This window comes from Paroedura picta, chromosome 7 (genome assembly GCF_049243985.1).
Source record: "Paroedura picta isolate Pp20150507F chromosome 7, Ppicta_v3.0, whole genome shotgun sequence".
NCBI classification, from domain to species: Eukaryota; Metazoa; Chordata; class Lepidosauria; order Squamata; family Gekkonidae; genus Paroedura; species Paroedura picta.
Genome location: NC_135375.1, coordinates 5,778,803 through 5,792,762, shown reverse-complemented (window position 1 = coordinate 5,792,762; position 13,960 = coordinate 5,778,803). Strand labels below are relative to the sequence as shown.

The following is a 13,960-nucleotide window of genomic DNA, read 5'->3' as shown; positions in this document are numbered from 1 at the left end:
ATTTTTCTGACCCAGATGCAGAACTTTACACATCTTTATTAAACTGCATCTTGTTCTCATTTGCCCATTTTTCCATTAATGGGCAAAGGGGCAGCTCCACCCACAAAGACTGCTCCCAGGTTGGGCCTACTATCCGGTTTCATCTCCATCCTGGTGCAGCTGGAGCTCCCCCCTCCCCAGAAGACTGCAGGGCAGGGTCACATTCATGCCCTAGCCCCTCTTGCCGTTGGCCATGTGAGGCTGGGGAGCCACGTGCTTTGCCCAGAACGGGGGGTCTGAGAAGGAGGGAGGGAGGACAGGACAGACGCAGAGGGGCACCAGACCAGTGCAGTAGGGCGGGGCATGCCAGCCACTGGAGAAATTCAGCAACCCCTCCCCTCTCCAGCTTGTGAATCTGCCTCCCGCCTCCTCTTTTTCACTGGCACTAACCCAAGCTACAGCCCCTAACTTAGCACAAGTTAACTTAACACCACCTCCTGCAGGTATGGAAGTGAACTTCCAGGACGGAAAGGTACTCAAAGGCCACCCAGCCCTCCTTCTGCCATGTGCCTGAGATCAGCTTGGGCCCCAGGGAACAGGTGAGCCACACAAGCAGCCGCACAATATTGTGGTGTAGCTAACACAGCCAGGAAAACAGGGCAGTGGGTAGAAGAAAAACAGGTGGAGAGGTGTGCCTGATACCACCCTGGGGCACATGTTCTGCCACGGATCCACGGGCCACTTCCACACATACGCACACACCTAATTTGGTCCACATAGGTGCAGATGGACAAGACACCAGTCTCTTTATTGGGATGAAGACACACAGTGGCAGGGGGACACACAGGATCACTGTAGGGGCAGGTGGGAGGAAGCATTCCCACTTCCTGTGTCAGGAACCCCTCAACTCTGGGAGAGGGCCTTCCCAGTCCAGCCCACTGCCTCGCCTGGGCCTCCAAACCCGCCAGTGGCCCCAGGCTGGCCTCTGCTCCAGAGGCACAGTTCATTCCCCAGCAACTTCCACTGCAAAGTTTCCTGAGAGTGGTCCTGGGGGGCAGGTCCAGTCTCACCCCCCACCCTGCGCTGTCAAGATCCCTCGGCAGGGCCAAGATATGCTGAAGGCACAGCTGCTACATCCCCTCCCCTGGCTGGTGTCCGCAGGAGACAAGCCAGGGGGAGTCAAAAGGCTCAGGGTCTCGACGGGGGTGTTGTTCCACTCCGGAGGCCTAGAAGAACAGACAGACAGGGAGAGTCAGAGCGGGCAGGGCCTGCCCAGGACCAGGACACACCGGGGGACCCCTGGCCCAGGGGAGGGAAGGCTGTTCCCAGAAACACACTTCCAGGGGGAGGGGCACCGATCTCTACCCATACTCACACAGAAGGAAGTGGTGCAAGTTCTGCTTCGAGCCCCCCGAGAGCACATAGGCCCACACTGCTAGAGCTGCCATCAGCAGATAGGAGGGGAGGAGGCTGCCCAGGTAAATGGGGTTCCAGAAGGTCTGCAGGGAAGGAAGGCCAGAAGTAAGAAGCCAAGTGGGATGTGGCGGGATGGGAGAAGGGGGAGAGCTGGAACTAGCGCAAGCAGTTCAGGGGCTTCACCTTGGACCAGTTGCCCTGGGGCCCATCTCACACTCTCAGCCACATAGAATCACAGAGTTGTAAGGTACCTCTGGAGTCATCTAGTCCAACCCCCTGCATGTCTGACCCTTGGGGTGACGCCCTCTAGCATTTTCATGGCAGACTCAATACAGGGTGGTTTGCCAGTGCCTTCCCCAGTCATTACCGTTTGCACCCCAGCAACAAGCTGGGTACTCATTTTACCGACCACGGAAGGATGGAAGGCTGAGTCAACCTCGAGCCGGCTGCTGGGATCAAACTCCCAGCCTCATGGTCAGAGCTTCAGACAGCATGTCAGTGCCTTACCACTCTGTGCCACAAGAGTATAGTTGTACTTGTAGTTTAAACCCATTACTGCGTGTCCTTTTCTCTGCAGCCAACAGGAACACCTTCCTGCCCTCCTCCAAGTGACAACCTTTCAAATACTTAAAGAGGGCTATCATGTCCCCTCTCAACCTCCTTTTCTCCAGGCTGAACATTCCCAAGTCCCTCAACCAATCTTCATAGGGCTTGGTCCCTTGGCCCCAGATCATCTTCGTTGCTCTCTTCTGTACCCTTTCAATTTTATCTACGTCCTTCTTGAAGTGAGGCCTCCAGAACTGCACACAGTACTCCAGGTGTGGTCTGACCAGTGCCATATACAATGGGACTATGACATCTTGTGATTTTGATGTGATGCCCCTGTTGATACAGCCCAAAATGGCATTCGCCTTTTTTACCTCTGCATCACACTGCCTGCTCATGTTTAGTTTACAATCCACAAGTACCCCATGGTCGTTCACACACAGTGCTACCTAGAAGCGTATCCCCCATCCAGTAGGCATGCTTTTCATTTTTCTGACCCAGATGCAGAACGTTACACTTATCTTTATTAAATTGCATCTTGTTCTCATTTGCCCATTTTTTCATTGTGTTCAGATCTCATTGAACTCTGTCTGTATCTTCTGGAGTATTTGCCAGTCCTCCCAATTTGGTGTCATCTGCAAACTTGATGAGTAGTCCCTCCACCCTGTCATCTAGATCAGTGGTCCCCAACGTTTTTATCACCGCTTGACAATTTTACTGAGGCCCGGGGGGGGGGTAGTCTACCGCTGCCTGAGCCCCTGCTCCACTTGCTTTCCCACCAGCGCCCCTGACTTTCTGTCGCCCACTGAGGGGCACTACCAGCAGCAGCTGCGCAATGCCACGCCGAGGGGGAGCCCCAGCCACGGCAGCTGCTGGAGAGCACCAAAGGTGAGCCGGTGACAGAGTGGCAGGGCAGCTCTCGAGGCAGCATCCGGAGAGGAGGACAAGGAGGAGCCGCAGCCCGGTACCGACTGATCCACGGACCGGTACCGGTCCCCAGACCGGGGGTTGCGCCTGCCTCTTCCCCTCACTCGTACAGCAAGAAGCTAGCTGGGCTGTGAGTGCAGCGGCTGGCGGCCCTGTACCGAGGGGTTGGTGACCCGTTATAAAGTACCAGAACGAGCACTGAGCCCTGAGGTACCGTACTACTCACCTCCCTCCAGTCTAATGAAATACCATAGACAACAACTCTTTAAGTGCGGTTCTGTAACCAATTCCCTATCCACCTAACTATCTGAAAATCCAGATTGCAGTCCTTCAATTTATCCATCAGAACATTGTCGAGAACGACTAGTTTGGGCAGCGCAGGGGGTCCGGAGAAGGAGCGTGCGGACTGGAGCGGAAGCCTAAGAAAGGAAGATACAGAGGAAGAGATCCCGACAGACCCTCTTTGGATACGAAACTTACATAAAGTGATGTGGGGAATCAGTTCGCCAGGGGTGGGGGAAACGGTAGCATGGGGGCAGTCAGTACAAGTGGGGAGAGCAAGGGAGAAACCCAGGGCGGGGTGGTGGCGGAGAGACGCGGAGTCCCGGAAGGGCGAGGTCCTCCTGAGACGCCCAGAGGGTGGAGACGGGCTAGAGAGGCTACTTAAGGAAGCGTCAATGAGGAGACGGGGTTGGAGGTGTAGTGAAGGAACTACCCTGAGCCCAGGAGAGGGAGAGAGAGTACCGACTCCGTTCTGAGATGCTGTTTCCTACAGATAAAGCCTTCTAGTCCCGGGTCTCCCTCACCGAACAACGTGGCAAAGACCCTGCGGACCCTGACAAACATCATGGGGAACCTTATCAAAAGCTTTAATAAAATCCAAGTAAACGACATCAACTGAATTTCCATGATCCAGCAAACCTGTCACTTGGTCAAAAAAGGAAACCACGTTGGTCTGACAGGACATGTTGGAGACAAATCCATGCTGACTTCCTTGGATCACCAAATTGTCCTCCAGATGTTTGCAGATCGCTCCCTTTAATATCTGCTCTATTATCTTCCCCACAACAGAGGTCAGACTCACTGGTCTGTAGACCAGACTCACTGGCCATCCTTCCTCCCTTTTTTGAAGATCGGAATAACGTTTGCTCTCTTCTAGTCCTCCGGGACATCTCCAGTCCTTAAAGAGGTCCTGAAGATGATGGACAAGGGTTGTGCAAGTTCTCCGGAAAGTTCTTTGAGCACTCTCGGGTGCATTTCATCCGGCCCAGGGGATTTGAACTCATCCAGTGCAGCTAAATGCATCTCGACAACCTCTCTGTCCATGTCAACCTGCCACCCAGACTCTATCCTTTGGCTACTGCCATGTCTAGATGTGCCTAAACCCTTTGACCTGTGGGAAAGAACAGAAAAAATAGGCGCTGAGCCTTTCTGCTATCTCTGCATCCTCCGTTAGAGTTTGTCCATCTGCACCCAACAGTAGGCCTTGTCTCCTTTACTTTACATTTGCTCCTCACATAACTGAAAAATCTTTTCTTGTTACAATGGGCTTCCCTGGCCAATCTTAGCTCACTCTCAGCTTTGGCCTTTCTGATGATTGATCTACAGTGCCTAGTAACCTGTAGGTACTCTTCTTTAGAGTGAAGAGTGAAGTAGTCACTCTTCGCAGCTTTCACCGCCATCTCATAAGGCCTCATTGAGATGTTCTTGCCGTTACGTCACAAATCTTCTGCCACACTCTCTATCCGTCTAACCTCCCTCTTTCTCTTCTGAAGCAGGGCAACAGATGGAACAGTAGATGAATGGTACACCACCCAGATGGCCATGTTCTTGACCGATTCCCATGTTAGAACCACACATTTCAACTTTGTGATCAAAGGTGCTGGGAGAGCACTGAAGGGGTAGGTGTTCCGGACCAGGACCGCCACCCCTCCCCCCTTACCATGGAGCCAGGGCTGATGAATGATTGAAAAGCTGGGTAGCGCCAGATCTTTCACGGAACCAGATCTTTCATACTCAGCTTTCGATAATGCATGCCAGGTCAGCCTCATGCCCTGAAAAATAGTCCCACAGGGTTGAGGACTTGTTTTTAATTGACCTGGCTTAACATAGCATCAGCACCGGTTCTGCCCTAGCCCCCTCCCCTACCAACCTAGGGATGGGATGGAGGTTTGAAGGGCAGCGAGCGCATCAACCAGGCCAAAGACCATGTTTCCACAGTCAGGGCCTCCACAGACCTCCGTTTCTCGCTGCCTTCCTATTATTGAACCCTCTCCCACCATCATACCTCCATTGGTCCAGAATTGTTGGAATGTTCTCACCGGGTGGATCCTAATTCCCCTCCCCTCTCCAGCCGCCCCATGCTCCCCGCATGGCAGAACATTGCCCACGGAGCATGGGCATCATCGATGGACCAGAATAGCCTAATACATTAAACTAAAAACTACACAACCACGGCATCTTAGCAATGCAGTCATCTCCCTCTTAACTAGTACTAACCAATCTAACTAACCACCTAGTTATCACAATATATATATTATTATTATTATTATTATTATTAATTAGATTTATTTCCCGCCACTCCCTGTAGGCTTGTGTCGGGTCATAATTGTCTTATCCCCATTAAAATACCCATTAAAAGACTTTAAAACAATCCCAACACGGCGGAAGCTCTCATTATTCCCACCCCTGGTATCAGAGCGGCAGGGAAGGTGGGGAGGAGATCTAACTTACTAGGTCCGGGGGGGGGGGGGGGAATGCTGGCACTCATTCGCTGACCCCGGCCTCAACCAAAAACCTGGCGGAAGAGCTCCGTCTTGCAGGCCCTGCGGAAAGTTGGTAAATTCCGCAGGGCCCGCAGTTCACCGGGGAGCTCATTCCACCAGGTAGGGGCCAGGACCGAAAAGGCCCTGGCCCTGGTAGAGGCCAGGCTCGCTTCTCTAGGGCCAGGAATGATCAGGAGATTCTCCCCCGCTGAGCGTAAAGCCCTGCGGGGGATATAGGGCAGTAGGCGGTCCCCCAGGTATGTGGGTCCCAACCCGCGTATAGCCTTAAAGGTCAAAACCAGAACCTTGAACCTGATCCGGGCAGCAATTGGCAACCAATGCAGCTGCCTCAGCACAGGCTGGATATGGGCCCTCCAAGGTGTGCCAGTGAGGACCCGAGCAGCTGCGTTTTGCACTAGCTGGAGTTTCCGGATCAGAGACAAGGGTAGGCCGGCGTAGAGCGAGTTACAGAAATCTATTCTGGAGGTGACTGTCGCATGGATCACTGTAGCCAAGTGGTCAGGGGACAGGTAGGGCGCTAGTAGCCGGGCCTGGCAAAGATAGAAAAACGCCTGACCCGCTACTCTCTTGACCAAAGCCTCCATAGTCAGGGAGGTATCGATGGTCACCCCCAGATTCCTGGCCTGGGGCGCGATGGTAAGTTGCACTCCTGCCAGGGTGGGTAGGTATGTATATGTATGTATGTATGTGTGTATGTATATTTATATATATATATATATATATATATATATCTCCACCTTAACCCACCCAACCCAATCCACCCCTACAAAACCCTCCTTGCCCTCCTCCCTACAACTAACAACTAGATAAAATTACCCTTCAGCGAGGAGGTATTGCCAGATCCTGCCTCGCAAGGTTCTCTGGCTTTTCCCTCCTTCACTGCCCTAGCTAGCTGGCCACACTGAGGGCAGGAGGCGAATTTCCTCTAGGCTAGACTGGCCACGGAAACTGGGTTGTTTTTTTGGGCGGGGGGCATCTGTTACTGGGGTTACTGTGGGTGAGCAGGTAGTTGTAAATTTCCTGCCACCTGCAGGGGGTTGGACAAGGTGACTCTGGAGGTCCCTTCCAACTCTATGATTCTAATTCATTCAATTTCTCTGTCATCTCTCCATCACAATCTTTTTGTTCTTTTGTCATCCCAGGACCCAAATATCTCCTTGATTGGTTTCCTGCTGCTGATACAATTAAAGAAATGTGTATTATTTTTTTTTCATGCTTTTTGGCCTTGCCTAATGGTTAATTCACATTTATTTTGCTAAAGCTTGTATTCCCTTCTGGGCACCGTCAGTGCAGCAACCTTTTACTTGTTAAAGGAATTCTTTTTGCATTTTATGGCTTTCTTATCCACACAGGCATCCTCTTTGACTTAATGGTAACTTTCATCTCCCGAGATATATATTTGGACCTCAGTTAGTGTAGTTTTGAATCATTTCCAGGCATTGTGGAAGGAATTGTAATGCTCCCTTTTATTCTCCCTTCCGATGAGTCCCCTTATTTCTACAATTCTCACCCTTTGGAAATTAAAAGTGATTGCTTTACTCTTGGAGGGCATCTTCCCATCGGCATGAATGCTGGATGTAACCGCACTATCATCAATGTTCCCGGTCAATACCAGCACTTTTGTCTGGCATCATGTGTTCTGACCCAAGCCCAGAGTTGCATTAGAGACAGGAAGCCTGCAGAGGCTGTCTCTCCTCTGCCTGTCCTCCAAGTCTGGTGTAGATTGGATTTACTAGTTATTTAATAATAGTGTATAGGATGCCCCTCCCTGTGAACAGGCTTACAACACATCAATAAATCAAGCAGCACTAGAAGTTCATTAAAACAATACAGTTAAAAACTAGCACATCAATTTCTGAGGGTACCCTCTTTTGGGGACTGTAACTCAGATCCTGTAAATCCAGTCCTCACCAAACCTGGAGGGGAGTCAGCTGGAGTGCTCCTGTGAGTTTGGTGTCTCTCGCTTGCACAGGATATGTCCTATCCACTCCTGAAGGGGCACCTGTGAAAACGACTGCCTGCCAGGTACAAAATGCCGGCAGGTTCAGGAGTGACTAGAATGGATGCTGCACAAGCAAGAGCTTTAAAGCTGCAGGGGACCTCTTCTGGATGCTCCTCTGTATGACCTCCACCCTGTTCCACCCTGCCTCCCTGAAGTTTGGCAAACATTTAGATTGAGATGAGAAAGTCTACCTGGAAATGAATCTTACATGAACACCCACAAACACCCTGAAAGTTCAAGAACAGTTTATGCCAGTTGAACTGCCACAAACCAATTGCTGCCAATGGTGTTTCATCAGACTGGAGGGAGGTGAGTAGCGGGGTACCTCAGGGCTCGGTGCTCGGCCCGGTACTTTATATTTATTAATGATCGAGATGAGGGGGTGGAGGGACTACTCATCAAGTTTGCAGATGACACCAAATTGGGAGGACTGGCAAATAATCCAGAAGATACAGACAGAGTTCAACGAGATCTGAACCCAATGGAAAAACGGGCAAATGAGAACAAGATGCAATTTAATAAAGATAAGTGTAATGTTCTGCATCTAGGTCATAAAAAAGAAAAGCATGCCTACTGTATGGGGGATACGCTTCTAGATAACACTGCGTGTGAATGAAACCTTGGGGTACTTGTGGATTGTATTCCCGAGCAGGCAGTGTGATGCAGCGGTAAAAAAGGCGAATGCCATTTTGGGCTGTATCAACAGGGGCATCACATCAAAATCACAAGATGTCATAGTGCCATTGTATACGGCACTGGTCAGACCACACCTGGAGTACTGTGTGCAGTTCTGGAGGCCTCACTTCAAGAAGGACGTAGATAAAATTGAAAGGGTACAGAGGAGAGCGACGAGGATGATCTGAGGCCAAGGGACCAAGCCCTATGAAGATAGGTTGAGGGACTTTGCTTTAGGATGCTTTGGGCTGATCCTACGTTGAGCAGGGGGTTGGAATAGATGGCCTGTATGGCCCTTTCCAACTCTATGATTCTATGACTTGGGAATGTTCAGCCTGGAGAAAAGGAGGTTGAGAGGAGACATGATAGCCCTCTAAGTATTTGAAAGGTTGTCACTTGGAGGAGGGCAGGAAGCTGTTCCCATTGGCTGTAGTGAAAAGTACGCGCAGTAATGGGTTTAAACTACAAGTACAACGATATAGGCTAGATATCAGGAAAAAAATTTCACAGAGTAGTTCAGCAGTGGAATAGGCTGCCTAAGGACGTGGGGTGAGCTCCCCCTCACTGGCAGTCTTCAAGCAAAGGTTGGATACACACTTTTCTTGGATGCTTTAGGATGCTTGGGGCTGATCCTGCGTGGAGCAGGGGGTTGGACTAGATGGCCTGTACGGCCCCTTCCAACTCTATGATTCTATGAAACCAGCCCAAATTCGTCATGAATGTGCGCTCATGAGCTAGGTGATGGTCCTCCGAACACTGACATTCACAGTGTGTAGACCGGTTCTTTCCAAGCCGTGGCTCAGTAAGCTATCTGCACCAGTCCACAGGAGGGTATTTGAAGTCACCCAGTATTACAACTTTCTCCCCTTTAGTCAGTCACCTTTCCTATTTCCCTCTCCACCTCATAATTACCGTCTGGCTTTGATTGGGGGTGGTGGTGAAAATACCCCCCTCACTTTGAAGTGATTAGGACTTGGTATTTCCACATTTCTATCTTTACTGATGGGGAGGCAGGATCTGAATTTGGAATACCTGCTACTGTTTGGTCTTCTTTGGGCAGTTTGGTTTCTACTTCACAGAGCTAGAGATGCTAGGATCCTCCTTCGATCCACCCAGATGTCCTTCTTGGCCCTGGGGAGTCATCCTCCCCCGACTGCCCCAGGAACACTCCCTTTAGGGACTGTTCCTGCCAGCTCTATTGAGTTTTGCAAACAGATCTGCCTCAGAGGAAATGCGCCAACCTGAGGCTGAACCAGTCTGCTGCAAGAGTTGGGTGGAAACCAGCTGGGGGACTTTGGGACAAGTACCATGGCTTCGTTCCAAAGGAAGAATGAACCAGGCTGGGTAGCGACAGCTAAACACTGAATTCTTGCAGGCAAATGCAAAAACACAGGCTGGAAAGGCCTAGGAAGAAATGTGTCACTGTTTTTGCTCTGCCTGTGGGAAATCCACAAGAAAACGTGAGCTTGCCTGAGCAGAGTTTTAACATATTCTTACCAAGACAGCAGTGTCTCAGAATTTCCCTTGGCTTTACAGGAAAGGAACAGACTGAGGGAGCAACAGACAACAACAAAGAAGAACTGTTTTTTGTACCCTACTTTTCACTACCCAAAAGAGTCTCAAGGCAGCTTACAATTAATTGTCTTCCCTTCCTCTCCCAACAACGGGTAGGTGAGACTGAGGGAGCTCTGGAAGAACTGTGCCAGCCCCAAGGTCACCCAGCTGGCTGCGTGAGGAGGAGTGAGGAAAGAGCCCAGTTCTCCCAATGAGGCCGCCACTCTTAACCATGATACCACGCTGGCTCCCAGACCCAATGGGTCCGAGACCAGGCTGCCCCTCCGCTTCTCTTGGTTGGAAGCAGAAAAGTGGTCCGACAGATAGTGAAGCTATATGATGCCCCTTTTTCTTGTTATTATTATTGTTTTATTTCTAGGCTGCCTCCCTCTAGTGAAAATTTCGGGGTGGCTCATAATTAAGACTTCATACAAGATAAAGCCATTTGCATTTAAAACAATCTATCTGTTTCAGCCCAGATCCACCAAAGCAGGACCCCTACCATACTCCAGAGCTAACTTCAGACCCATAGGCAAAGGTGTGCTGAGCCAGCTGAGCCAGGGAAGGAGAACTCCCCCACCCCCAGCAGGCCTAGACAGCAGGAGAAGAGAGGGGGCCTCTCCCCCTTCTGGTACTCACCAGGCCGGAGACAATGAGGTGAGTGACCACTACGGCGCTCACCTCCCACCATTGCCGAGTCTCACAGCCGTGGAAGAAAATGATTCCCCAGAAGGTGTGGAGGAAAATCATCACCAGAGTCATGAAGGCTGGTGGGGAGGAGGGGGAGAGATATGGTTTGTATTTGCTCTGCCCCCCAGAAGCTGCACAGACTAGAACTACAGCAGGGCTGGTGGAAGGGGGAACTTACCTGATGTCAGGAAGTAGAGCTGAGAGTCCCCGTGGATGCCCACGGTGCCTGGACCCACGGCATCCGCCAAGAGGTTGATCATGGAGAAGGCCCCACTCATGAGTCCAAAACCCAGGCCCGCCACTGCAAGGAAAGGACACCAGTGGAAGCAATACTGGAGGGGGCCCGACTTCTGCCCTGTAAGCCCCCCACACACACTGCTCCTCTTGCACCTGCAGCAGGCAGCCGACAACAAGCTATTGTGGGGAGGGGGCTGTCCAGGCTGGACCTCTGGCGTGCTCTGGGGTAAGAGTGCTGGAAATGAATAATGCCCCACCCCAGCCATATCAACATGATGGAAAGCATGTGTTCTTTCAGCCACCCAGTTTCTGGCCAGGGTGGAGCCCATCCATAAACTTCCTCAAACCAATGGATTCACAGGGGAGGGGTTGCCTGAAACAGCAAAGCTCTCACCTCCCCCCCCCCCAACACACCATAGGCCATTTGCTGGATCGAGACCGGGCAGCATCCGTCTTCACTAAGCGCCACCAGCCCCTCAATCGCCTTTCTGGGGGGGAGGAGAGAAAGAGAGAGAGAGTCAGCCTTGGCCCTGAGAAGAACCTTCTTGAGCATCAAGATCCAAAGGGTGTCCCAGCCGCCAGAGGGGGTCTGGTCTGGTCTGCACTCTCTGTTGAGCCAGCAAGGGCAGATGTCCAGCCCCCTCCCCAGGGGGCCCTCGGGAGATGCTGCAGCCTCGCTGCGCCAGGCCTGGCTCTGGAGCCGCAGCGGTCAGTGGTGGCCGGAGCGGCCCTTCCCTCTCGCAGCGCCCGCCCCCCGCCCCCCGCCCCCCGCCCCCCGCGGGCGCACCGGAGCAGCTTGTAGTAGAGGAGGCGGAAGGCCTCCTGCAGCAGGACGGAGAAGACGACCCCGACGATGAGCAGCCCCTTCTGCAGCGCCTCGTCCCCGACGTCGCTGGCCTTCACCGCCACGAACCAGAGCAGCGAGGAGAGCAGCAGCGAGACCAGCCAGAAGAAGGCCCTGCACGCCCGGGGAGGGGAGGAGAGGAGGGGGGTCAGGCGCCTCCGCGGGCCGGGGTGGGGTGGGGGTAGTAGAGGGAATGCCCCGGCAGGGAGGGGAGGGGAGGGGAGGGGAAGGCAGGGCACCCCTCCCCTCCCCTCCCCTCCCCTCCTCTCCCCTCCTGCGAACCGCCCGCCTCCCAGCCACCCACCCGGCGATGAGGATGATGATGCGCAGCGGGTCGGCGGCCACGGTGAGCAGGAAGAGGGCGAGCGCCGGCCCGAAGGCGACGAAGGCGCAGCCGAAGAACACGGCCAGCGTCATGGCCTCGCCGCAGCCGCAGCCGGAGCAGGAGGGGGGCCGGGCCGGGCCGGGCCAAGCCTTCCTTCCTTCCTTCCTTCCTTCCGCCGCCCCTGACCTCACATCCCGCCGGCTGGGCGGGCTCCACCCCGCTCCGCCTCCTGCGCGGCGGCTCCAGGCTCGGCACGGGCTTCCGACGCACGAGCAACGCGTGTCGCCCCTCGCCCCGGGGTTGCCAGCTCCCGGCGGGTGAATCTCCAGGGAGGGAGGGAGGGAGGGAGGGAGGGAGGGGGGGGAGCGCCCTGGGAGTCTTGCTTGGCGACCAAGTTGCCGCTGACCCTGCGGCCGCAGCTCCCTTGCGCCGCCGGTGCTCGCCCGGCTTCCCCACGGGCACACCCGACCTTTCAAGGAGGAACTGCAGGACAGACCCCGAAATGGCGGGGCGAGGGGGACGGGAGGGGAGGTCCCGCCTTCCTTGCGTTGACCAGAAACACGCTTGGGCTAGCGTCGCTGTCTTCTTCGCCGTCTTTCCTTTGTGCCTGTTCCTCCCATCCGCAGCCCATCCTTTCCTCTCATAGGGTACTTGCCTCCTCCAGTTCTATCCCACCTCTCCCTCTCCCCAGGAGGAGACATAATTCATCTCCCTCGTATTTTACCCTCCCAACAACCACCCTGTGAGGTGAGTTAGGCCGAGAGCGCATGGCTGGCCCCCAGGCCCCTAGGGCAGTGGTCCCCAACCTTTTTATCACCCGGGGACCACTCAACGCCTTTTACTGAGGCCCGGTGTGTGTGTGTGGGGGGGGGTAGTTTACCCCTCTACTCTCAACCACTGCCCTAACGCTCTCTGGTCGCTATGGTAATGTTTAAACATCCCTTCAGAATAAGAGACAGACACGCCACAACAATGAAGTGTCTTGTAAAGGGCGGGGGGGGGGGGAGAAGGCGTCCTTCGGGGCCCACCTCCAATTAGTCGAAGGACCACATGTGGTTCGCGGCCCACAGGTTGGGCATCACTACCCTAGGGAGCGCTTGAGGCAGAACTGCAGGGCCTGGTCTTCTGGGGATGTATCAGTTTCAGAGTCACACAGAGAACTGGAAGAGACCCCCAGAGGGCCGTCCAGTCCAGCCCCACACCTTCTCGGGGACTTATCACACACTCTTATCATATGCTCCTCCTCAAAACTTCCAACAAAGCAGACTCCACCCCCCTACGAGGCAGCCTAGGCTATCTACAAGCAGCCCTCCCCATCAGGAAATGTTCCCTCATATTTAAGTGGAATCTCCTGTCCCATCATTTGAACCCATGACTCCTATTCCTTGTTTCCAAAGCTGCTGTAAACAAGCTGACCTACAAGTGGGGCCCTGAACCCCACAGATTAGAAGGAGACCCTGGAAGCCACTGTGGGCTGTGGCTCAGTGGCAGGCATGCTCCAAAATGGTTAAAAGGACCTATCTGCTAAGTACATTTTATTGGCTTGGGTAAGCTACGCTGACAGTTAATCAATACTTGTCCTTGAACAGTGGCTTTGTAATACTAATTGGAATTCTTCACAAATACACTTGTCTAAATTATTTAGGTAGCAGAATTTACATGAACTTCTTGATATTTTTTGAGATCAGAAGGGGGTGGGGGCAGATTTCTTGTTGTGAGTGCCACATCTGAGCTTCTGTCAGGGATCAGGCAGGGGTTAGCTGGTAAAGTCCCATCAAATGAAGCATCCGAGATTTCCAGGTGAAATACAAAGAAACGCTTTATTGAACAGGCATTACAACAAACTAAAAGCAGCCAAGAAGCTCCTAAGCAAACTTCTTGGCAGAGACAAAGAACATGATACACAGGTTATCTTTATAGGACCCTTACCAGAGGGGAGGGGTCATAGGAATTTAGGCGGGAGAGCAGGACCAGGGAAA

The 13,960-nt window shown here is 53.0% G+C and overlaps 1 protein-coding gene across 2 annotated transcripts; it reads right to left on the bottom strand.

The window, feature by feature from the left end:
* Positions 1-745: 745 nt before the first annotated feature.
* LOC143842048 (gamma-secretase subunit Aph-1b-like) lies at positions 746-12,277 on the bottom strand. Of its 2 annotated transcripts, XM_077346691.1 has the most exons (7): positions 11,961-12,255; positions 11,600-11,770; positions 11,227-11,300; positions 10,754-10,876; positions 10,525-10,652; positions 1,355-1,478; positions 746-1,205 (listed from the first exon to the last, which is right to left on the bottom strand). In XM_077346691.1, the coding sequence occupies exons 1-7, from the start codon at positions 12,071-12,073 to the stop codon at positions 1,168-1,170; spliced, it is 771 nt and encodes a 256-aa protein (XP_077202806.1). In that variant the 5' UTR covers positions 12,074-12,255; the 3' UTR covers positions 746-1,167. The 2 variants fall into 2 exon arrangements, with proteins under 2 accessions (XP_077202806.1, XP_077202807.1); XM_077346692.1 differs by lacking the exon at positions 10,525-10,652 and having other exon boundaries at positions 11,961-12,277.
* Positions 12,278-13,960: the final 1,683 nt, after the last annotated feature.